Source organism: Aspergillus foveolatus, assembly GCF_047715535.1.
Source record: "Aspergillus foveolatus strain CBS 279.81 unplaced genomic scaffold BDW70scaffold_80, whole genome shotgun sequence".
In the NCBI taxonomy this organism is placed as follows: Eukaryota; Fungi; Ascomycota; class Eurotiomycetes; order Eurotiales; family Aspergillaceae; genus Aspergillus; species Aspergillus foveolatus.
Window position 1 is genome coordinate 71,882 of NW_027396144.1, and position 9,803 is coordinate 81,684.

Here is a 9,803-nt window from a genome sequence, read left to right on the forward strand (position 1 = left end):
TTATATGGAAGTTTAGCATAAAGTAAGGACTAGGAAGTTGGTGAAGTCTTTGCGTTATTATAGCAAAACCCTGAACGATTTCCCACTGTGGGCCCCTGGGTAATCACATACTAAAATAATCCGGCGGCCCAACCAGGGTTGGCATTCTCCAATGCTGGTTTGTTGCGAGCAACAAGCGAAGTGATGGGCTGCAGCCGTGTCAAGCTAGACACTACCACTAGTAGTATTAAATGATATTGACAATATATATGCCCGGAAATATAGATTTAACCGGCGCCAAACCTGTGCGCCACACCACGATAACGCAGACTATCTAATTCGGCACCCTCCATAACTTTACCTCTGTTATCAGCGCCCAATGTTGATCCAACGGTATCTGGGACTTGACTCAATTACGCGACCGACTACGCGACGCAAGGTATGCATTTACATCTCTGGGTACTGCGTGATGACTAGCAATCGGTACCTTCCCCTGGCCCGCCAGAGGCTTCAAACTGCAGATATAACACAAAGCGCACCTCCTTTGCAATACTGTTGCTAATATCCGACAGAGTATCCTTAGGCCAACGAAAGCATGTCTCAGGCCGCTCACACAACATCTAAGAAGCCACGGAGGTTCTTACCTGAGCCCATAGAGACATCCTCACGCAGTTCTAAGAACCGTCAAGACAATGAATTCAGAACCCAGTGTTTACATCAAATGCAAACAAGCTTCCGCACATCTGAAATAAGTTCCAACTCGTGCATAAATAAGGTCTCTGGCAGGAGTTCACATTCTCCCCCACGACAGACCGGCCTGTCACCTTGCTTAACAACAAACCATGATGCACACAGATTCACAGCAACAATGCACAGAACCCCATTTTCGCAGGTGATTGGAGGGAATCAGCAGGGAAACGCGAAGAGATACACTCCCCAGCTAATGGAGACTGTCAGACACTCATTTCGCCCGGGGAAGAAGCCGGCCAAACTGTTCAGCTCAGCGGGGCTTGGAACACAAAGCTCACGGAACGCCATCGAGACCGCTAATCGAATAGAAGCGGACCATGACGCTGTACAAGAATCGCGGTTCTCATACTCTAGCCTCCTACGGCGGCGAGAAACGAGAAGGCACTCATTTCGTGTGCCTGATCTGCCTGCAATTCCCTCTAGTGGCAGCGAGGAATCAAATGAGTCAGACTCACCCCAAATGTCCAATGAAACTATTGCCACAGCACGAGGGACATTCTCAGATGACACTGCGCATCCAAGGCATGGCCGAGAAAAGTCCTTCATTGAATACATTCTCCCGTTCCCACGCCATCCCTCGGAGAATCAGTTAAAGGAACAAGCCCTGGCAGCCTTTCCAAACGAGCAGGTTTACCAGCAAGTAGATCACTTCGCAATTGACCGAGACGAAGAAGAACCTGTTAACGGAGATATCATTAACATACGTGATCCAGATCTCGAGTTCAGGACAAGGAGGCGCGCCTCATCCGCAGATCTCCCTTCGGAACTCGAGTACCTACGCAAGCATAAAGAGGAGGCTGGTATGAATAGGCGCCATTATTTTACAACGAGAGGAGCATGCTTTTCAACGTGTGCGGTCTATCAATCTTCCAGGAAATCGGACAAACCTGCAAACCATGATGATGGATGGGACCCCAACTCTCCCTTTGCACGGTTAAGGCAGGCGGCTAGCCCGCCGATGCTCGGGGGTGATCTCATATTTCCACAAAGCCTGACGCCTAAAACCACAATATGTGAACACCTGAACAGTATTGGTTCTCAGGGTCACCACGACCACTCTTTAGGCTCAGGCCTCTGGAGTGCCAGTCCGTGCTCTTCTGCTCAATATGACATTGGCGGGCTTTGGAATGGGACTTGCAAGTCAGACCGGCATCCCACACATGGTGTTGAAATATCATCGAGGGAAGCTGATACCCTCAAGAAAGATGTCACAAACGATGATTCTGGAAATTTGAATGCATCATTTAAAGCCAGTAACCTCCGTCATCGAAAATCGCAGAACGCCGTTCAAAGTCCGACAAATGAATCCAACGATAGCGAGTGCATCGACCAGGAGTTCAATGACGATTTCGTTACGCAGATATACGATTATTTATCGTTAGGATATCCCAGCATTGCCCGTTACTTCGACCACGAATTAAGTAGGGTTTCGGGGCTACCAGTAGCAGCACTCAGAGCGGATGATTTGAATATGGACGCCAAAGGCCATGTTGGTGTGAATGACATTACCAACAGGGGTGTGGCGAATCGCGTTTGTATGAGGTGGACGGCTTTGAAGTTATATATTCATGAATGGGCACGCCAACATCCGCGCATGCTTGAAGCGGGGCATTATCATGAGACTTGGGGGGTAAGCGAACGCAAGGGAAGCTGGGCTGTTTGATACAGCGCTTATGAAGTATGCTCAAGTACCTTTTTCTATATGCTATACGGCCACAATTAATCCCAGACGCAACAGGTTTGGGGAGAGCGGCAAAATGACAGCCAATTCCTCCAATCTCAAACACGGTACATAAATAGCAGGCTGGATAGTCTGCACCGATTGCTGCCGCGAACTCATGCTCAGCCCATGAGCCACATCGCCATTTACGTCTAGTTACTCTCATGTCATCGATGCCTTGAATGGCTCCTCAATAGCCCCCTTTTGCGCGTTGATTGCCCGGTCCGAAGCACTGCCGCGCCGAGCCATTTCATGCACAATACCGGGAAATATCTTCTGCTCTAGAAGGCCCTCTCGCCCAGCGGTAGATGTCTGACTAACTGTATTGTCACGGTCTGTCCCGGTAAGGTTGTCTGATGCAGAATATGCCTGCGACGGACTCAGATGATTTGACAGACCATGACTATTCTGGCGCGCGACATGAGGCGAAAGGGATGCCTTACTAAGTGTGTGTGGATCTAAATACGTTAAGGGATCTAGCGGAGGACTCGATTTTCCAAGCAGATCTGTCGTGCGAGGAAGGAACAATCACTATATGTAATGGAGATGTGATCAACTATGAATACTTACTCTGAACAGTGGGATAGGATTTCTGTATAGAGGGAGAATTTGACCCATGACCACCTGCGGATGTGAAACCATCTCGAGTGGTCTGTGCAGAGTACCGCTCAATCCTAAGAGGTCGTTTGGTTAGCGTTGCCGGTCTTTTCTCACATTCTCACACACAGTGTAGAAATAGTCGAGTGGAAAAATGTGAAACTCACAATGCCAACTCCCCAATAAGTGTTTCGTGCCGAAATGCCTCCCGTATATCAGGCACGTTACTCTTTGCAACGTTGTTCCCTGCGACTCCAGCCAAGGAGCAGTTTGAACCAAGCCATCTTTCCTTTAACGAGAGTTCAAAACCACTCTGCTCAACGGAATGCTTCGCAAGCTCGCACATATCAACTGCGCTGAACTTGTAGATCTGGGCCGCAACGGAATATTCCTCGATCAGAGGCTCCTTTGTAAACGCAAATTGCAGAGGATCATCTGTTGACAGTGAAACATTCAGGCCTCTTTTGAAGAAGTGGGCGCACGGATTCTTGTCATATGTAAGGAATAGGGCATTATTGCTAAGCGGTGACATAGCAATGCCGATTTGGTCGAGGTAGAACAAATATTGCAGTAATGGAACCTTTCGGAGTAAAATACCATGACTGATGCTATGACAGCAGAGAAATCCGACTGCGAGATGGTCGGGGTCTCCGGCTTCGCCACAGTGTGGTCTTAGGACAAACGTATTGAAGCCACGCTGTTGCCGCCAAAAATTGAGTGAAGCCATATTAGCAAACATGAAATAAATCCAATAAGTGTATGGGGGATTTTGTTTTGTGTTCCACTCCTTAGGGATGGGGTATTTCCTATACAGACGGCGCTCCGCCTTGCTCTCATCGTCAACACTGTCAAAGCCGACCACACGTTGCAAGAAAATATGCAATTTAGGGTGGCTATTCGGGTCTTTCGTTACTTCGAATAGTGGTTGAAAGACGTTCGTAATCACCTGCTCGAAATTTTCCATCATACCGCTCGATTTGTAGACATCATATAACCGGGGGATTTGGATAAGCCAACGAACGTTCGGCGAGAATAGTTTGTTATCCACCACCCAAGCTGCAAGTTTGTCCCATTCTTGGAGTGATCTCCCGTATATAGAAATACGCCACTCGACCATTTGGTATTTGCTTGATTCCAGATCGGAGATTACTTCCTTGGTTATCTCTGCAAGATAACGACCTTTTATGTAATTGTCGGTTTTCAGAAAAATCTCTCGCAACCGGGATTCCCCTACTGGATTGTATTTGAGATTGAACTTATCAAATCGATGGAATGAATCCGTGTGAGCCTGCTCAATTATTAGTCACAAAGTTAATCATCAAGGACACCCACGGGAGACTTACATGCATATCAAGTGTGTCAATACTCAAATCATAGGCAGTAAGGTTGATGCTTTCGAAAACTTCTCTAAGCGTCAGATGCTTACCATCCCTGAAAAGAACGACCTCGTCTGGCGATTTCTTCATCTTGCTCTTGATGAAGCGAAGTAAGTGCTTCTGATTCATGCATGCTGAGTGATGAACGTGAGTGTCAACTTTCCGCACATTATAGAAATCCCTATGTGGCACTTTCTTGCTATCCGCGATTTCCTGGTACTCATTCAAGAGGGAGTAGAGCTGAAATTTTCCTTCCAAGTATGAAAGGCGCTTAAAAGAGAAGCTTTTTGCCGGCCCATCCGACGAGACGTCAATGACCGCGTCGAGATCCATGTAAAAGTCTCTCAGAGATGGGATTTTGACCACGGGTTCCTCTCGGTCGACAGCACCGGAATTATCGTAAACTTGGTAGACACTGCTCTCATCTAGCTTAAATACCCAGTCGGACTCTCCGGGAAGTGGCATGCACTCTTCCAAATGGAAGTCCTCACCAATATTTTCGCCCATTTTTCTTCTTCTCTGATCTGTGCTGGGATCCTCGTTCATTCTGGCAGTCTCTTTGTCGTCGCCCCACGCTGGTTCTGGTGGAGGCGGATATATTCTCCAATCTGGACGATTATTCGGATTGTCTTCAAGGGTCTGTAGGGATAGTTGAATATATTTTGCTCTCAAACCTAATAAACCCCGAATTTTGCGGCATATGGCATTCAGCTCTGAGGTAACGGTGTCACCATCGGAGTTTAGGTTCATCATGCCACGGGTGGCACCTAAGAAGTCACTAGCAGGTTGAGCCTCGTCGGACAAAGGATGCCCATGGTGAACAGAGACTGGAAAGTGAACTGGATTCATGCCAGCAAGTTGCTGAGTTATTGTTGAAATATTGGAGTGATTTTGATAGAAGAGCTTGGCTTCTGTATGGCTCATAGACTTTTCGAATGCATAATCGTATGTGGGTGTCTTTAATTGCCGATCTCTAGGGAGAACTTCTGCCGACTCTCCGGACAAAGTAGGCTCGCTAGGCTGGTTTTCCTCCATGTTGTCAATGCCTGCTCAGTCTGATAGTGGTGGAGTTTGTCTATAGTGCAAAGCTGTGATATTCGCTTTTGGAATTTTGTTTTGTGACCAAAGCGAAGATCCCTTAACAAGGACTTTCCAGGTATAGACTTGAATATATCAGCACACTGTCAAAGAAGCTGAGTATATTTCAGAGCGGCCCTAGATTTGAGCTCAAAATAAGACTAGGGAATGGGGGTAGGCTTATTAGCATCCAGGAATTATCTAGCCTCAGTAGCAGCAATAAGCTTCTGGCATTGGCGGAAAAAAACCAGCCGAAGGTACTCTGCTTGCTCCCAGCAAGCACTAGAGTAGCTCGCGCTGTCAGTCAGGATAATCGTTTGGAGCGAAGAGTTGCGGGTAACAATTCGCTTTTATTACACAATGACTAATGTCTTTGGAAAAGCGTTGCGGCACTGGGTTTCCCCGAGGTCCGGTCAACTGAATAGAGCTACTGCCGGGACTAGTGTGACGTACTTCCAAACTGATCCAGTAGGTATCCATTCGTCAACAGCTAGGAACACGCTTCAGCAGCAAAACCTCTAACCGGACGCAAAGGAACTTTTATCTCTAACTAAAAACACATTATCAGTGTTCTCCCCAGCCTACGGGATTCCACTAAACATTGAAGCGGAACGTGGAGAACGAACCGTGAAACCACATCACCTGGTTGCACTCGTTGTTCAGCTCTGCTCAACATCCTTAAGCCGGTGCAAACGGCGGCCGATACTTTCTCTGCAATATAATCTCTGAGCAGAAACAGACACTTGAAACGTGCTTTGCGAGTGTGGTTTTCACTGAAGAGGATTTAATTGTCAGCATGGCATCTCTCAATCTATCGGCCAATGGACCCTCGATATCGAAGAGTTATCAGTCAGTGGTCGATTATGCAATCACGGATTCTGCAAAGAGTTCTTCAACATTCGCCAAATGGGTATTGTTCTCTGTTTCAACGCCCCTGGTGAGCGCTTTTCAGCAGGACGCTAGCAATAAAGAAAGCGTACTCAAAGTTCAGGATACAGGAGGTATGACATCTTGCGTTGAAAACCGAGAATGGCATGATATCTAACCTGGCTTTCTAGAGGGAGAGTTGGCTGATCTCATCGATGAATTCTCCGAGGGAAAAATTCAATTCGCTTTTGTCAAGGTCATCGATGCTAACACAGGCCTGCCGAAAAGTGTCCTCATTGCATGGTGTGGGGAAGGTGTACCCGAGCGGACAAAAGGATACTTTACTAGCCACTTGGCCACGGTGTCAAAATTCTTACATGTTCGTCTAGATTGATATCTGCAGGAAGTGTCGCACATTGCATGCTGACGCTTTATTTTTAGGGATACCACGTTCAGATAACGGCTCGCTCAGAAGCCGACTTGACAGTGGAGGGTATCATTCAAAAAGTTGGCGATGCATCAGGTGCGAAATATACACAAGGGCCCGAAAAACCGAACGCGTCTATCCCAAAACCACCAGTTTCTAGCAAGTCGGTCTTTACTCCTCTCCGAACTGGAGGTATCAATGTGAATGCAGCCGCCGCCGCTCCATTGCCACTAAGAGCGAAGCAAAACGAGGACGACGGATGGGGTCCCGATGCTCCTCCCGTTACTCGAACTAATCTAGAGAAAGTTGAGCCGGCTTATAAACCGACCCGGGTCAACATACAAGAACTCAAATCTGAGAAGCAGATCGAGCCAACCGTGAATCCCAGTCTCACAACAGGCCACCAACCCGGTGGTGTCATCAAGGGTGGATATCAGCCTATCGGTAAAGTGGATATTGCTGCTATCAGAAGGCAAGCGCGCGAGGCTGGCAACCTAACGGATGACCGACCAGAGCCCGTCAAAGGTGCATACCAACCAGTCGGCAAGGTCGATATTGCTGCGATTCGTGCAAGGGCTCAAAAACCTGATGAGACTGACACAAGTTCGAAGGGAAGTTCCGCTCGATTCGATGGGTCGTCTGGCCCGACAGATCTGGATTCCACTGAATCAAGCCGCCTAACATCCCTGCCTAAGCCTAAGGTCACCAATAAGTTCGCTAGTAGCACATCATTTACCGGCACAAAGCCGCCTCTTCCCGGCGGCAATGCGTTAAGTGCCACGCCCGTGCCTCCTATAGGGAGCGCTAGTCGAACCTTCGCCGACCAAGGTGGTAAGACACCTGCGCAGCTCTGGGCAGAAAAGAAGGCGAAGGAACGCAGCCAGGAACCTGCTGCTGCTGAAGAATCAACCAACCCTGCTGTCGCCGACAACGTTCAAAGCCAACTTAGTGGTGACGGGGAGTGGAAGAGCTCCTACACTGGGAGAACCTGGGCTCCCGTCCAGACTACGCACACGGGAAAGTCTGTTGAAAATAACCGCACTGAGGTTGCAGGCTCTGTTGCTACTGGGATGCCTAGTCCAGAGGCTATTACGCCACAGCAAAGCGAGAGTATTACTCGGGACCAGCTCACCCAAGGATTACCAAAAGAAGCGCCTAGCTCTCCTGAAGCTGGCGAACCTGTTTCTTCCCTCCCCATCCCAGCTGAAGCTACGGCTGGGGTTTCACGTGAGCCACAACCTTCGCAGCCGCCTGTCCTGCAGACCCAATTACCTGAGTCCTCGACACTCGAACACTCTGAAGGTGAGAGCTCACCGATCCGAGTTGCCATGCCAATTGCGAAGGACGCCACAGACGACCACGAAACGCGAAATGCCCCCACAACGGCCGAACCTGTAGAGAGGCCGGAGGAAGTTTCTTTAGTCGATAGCGACGAAAACCGTCTTACTCAAAATGCAGACTTTGGGGCATCAGGCGAAGCTTCGGTCAGGGATTTGCGAGCTCTTGTGCATTACGACTATGAGAAGGCAGAGGATAACGAGGTAGACCTGAGGGAGGGTGAATACGTCACCGAAATCGAAATGGTCGACAAAGATTGGTGGTTGGGTCTGAACGCCCAAGGGGAAAGAGGACTTTTCCCTAGTAATTATGTTGAACTCCTTGAAGATGGTCGTCAGAGCCGCGCCGAGTCCGATATCCGGCCTGCTAATGCTCATGCATCTGAGACACTGGCCGATCCTACTCCAACCTCAGGCTCTCACGTTAAGCCCACTGCCAAGGCTCTTTATGATTATGAGGCGGCCGAGGATAATGAACTCAGCTTTCCTGAGGGGGCTGAAATCATAAACATCGTAAGTCAACAACTCCTACCCAGTCTTTTTATCCACAATTGTCATCGAACACTTTGTTCCTCGGATTAAATAACTGATTATCTTGCTCTGCAATAGGAATTCCCCGACGATGACTGGTGGCTAGGTGAATTCCGTGGCAAAACAGGGCTTTTTCCAGCGAACTATGTCCAGCTTGATGATTAGAAGGAAATCATATGGAATGGCCTCTCAGGGCGCTCAAACTGTTGCTGCACATCTTGGCCCATTCTTTTCATTTTGGGCAACTTGTACAGTTTTTGTGCACATTAGATACTCACATTATTATAAGTGAATAGTTTTTCATTATAGGTTGGTTGTAACATAATTCCCAGTCAGTCCACATACCATGATTACCTTACCCGCTGTACTGGGGTGATATGCTTGTTCTAGGCTATATCCTGCTGTATATACAAGAAGGGTTTGTTAAGGAAGAGAGAAATAAATCCAGTATATAGAGAGGGGGGTTACATAATAAGCAAGCATCTGCTTATACAAGGTCCCTAATTAGCTGAGTCCTGGGAAGAGGGTACCTTCATGAAGCCCTTTAAGTCCTCTTGAAAAGCAGGTATTTCAAGGTATTATATTATTTAGAATAGGAAAGTTTAATATATACTATAAGTTTCAAGTTATTATTTATATAAATATAAGCATAGGGTTAGTACTTACTATTAATATATAATATTTTTTAAACTTATTTTTTAACTGGCTTTTTTATTATGATGCATGTATAGTGTTTGTTATTGGTCCTTGCCTATACAAGGACCTTAGACCTTAGTGACTCGGCCAAGGCCCACGTTGTCTTGAAGGCGGTGAGCCACCCGTAAGACTTCCTCATGACAGCAATCCCTTTTCCTTTCTCCTGTCACGGCCCCAATCCGGCTTGTAGGGCTATGACCTGATCGGGCACGTGACCCACCCCGAGACTAAGCCGCGGGGTCCTCCGGACTATTCTTGATAATACGATATCTATTAGTTCGCGTTCCTTACATCTCCTTTCCAGCGATTCCTTCTTGTACGTACGGCACGTCTAGTTAGGAAGGTCCATATAGTCTATAGATACGTTCCATTACATGTTACTAAATAATAATCACTGTTATGACACAACATGATAAACTTGCCAAGGAAATATCACGGGACAACAA

The 9,803-nt window shown here is 47.6% G+C and overlaps 3 protein-coding genes across 3 annotated transcripts; 2 read left to right on the forward strand and 1 right to left on the reverse strand.

Annotated features, from left to right (window-relative positions):
- Positions 1-306: 306 nt before the first annotated feature.
- Positions 307-2,727, forward strand: BDW70DRAFT_118290 (uncharacterized protein). Its single transcript, XM_073734703.1, has 3 exons — positions 307-418; positions 552-2,407; positions 2,468-2,727. The coding sequence occupies exon 2, from the start codon at positions 575-577 to the stop codon at positions 2,390-2,392; it is 1,818 nt and encodes a 605-aa protein (XP_073591983.1). The 5' UTR covers positions 307-418; positions 552-574; the 3' UTR covers positions 2,393-2,407; positions 2,468-2,727.
- A 482-nt stretch (positions 2,728-3,209) lies between these two features.
- On the reverse strand, positions 3,210-5,457 carry BDW70DRAFT_153593 (AMP deaminase; the record flags this gene model as incomplete). Its single annotated transcript, XM_073739668.1, has 2 exons — positions 3,210-4,334; positions 4,390-5,457. The coding sequence occupies 2 exons, from the start codon at positions 5,455-5,457 to the stop codon at positions 3,210-3,212; spliced, it is 2,193 nt and encodes a 730-aa protein (XP_073591984.1).
- Positions 5,458-5,980: 523 nt separating this feature from the next.
- BDW70DRAFT_143853 (putative actin binding protein) lies at positions 5,981-9,093 on the forward strand. Its single transcript, XM_073738161.1, has 4 exons — positions 5,981-6,500; positions 6,558-6,745; positions 6,808-8,643; positions 8,740-9,093. The coding sequence occupies exons 1-4, from the start codon at positions 6,296-6,298 to the stop codon at positions 8,824-8,826; spliced, it is 2,316 nt and encodes a 771-aa protein (XP_073591985.1). The 5' UTR covers positions 5,981-6,295; the 3' UTR covers positions 8,827-9,093.
- Positions 9,094-9,803: the final 710 nt, after the last annotated feature.

Excerpts from the sequence above, each read along its gene's own strand:
- BDW70DRAFT_118290 (XM_073734703.1), top strand. The coding sequence starts at position 575 with ATGTCTCAGGCCGCTCACACAACATCTAAGAAGCCACGGAGGTTCTTA.
- BDW70DRAFT_143853 (XM_073738161.1), top strand. The coding sequence starts at position 6,296 with ATGGCATCTCTCAATCTATCGGCCAATGGACCCTCGATATCGAAGAGT. Across the intron at positions 6,501-6,557 it reads CAAAGTTCAGGATACAGGAG|AGGGAGAGTTGGCTGATCTC; the intron begins GTATGACATCTT and ends CTGGCTTTCTAG. Across the intron at positions 8,644-8,739 it reads GGGCTGAAATCATAAACATC|GAATTCCCCGACGATGACTG; the intron begins GTAAGTCAACAA and ends GCTCTGCAATAG.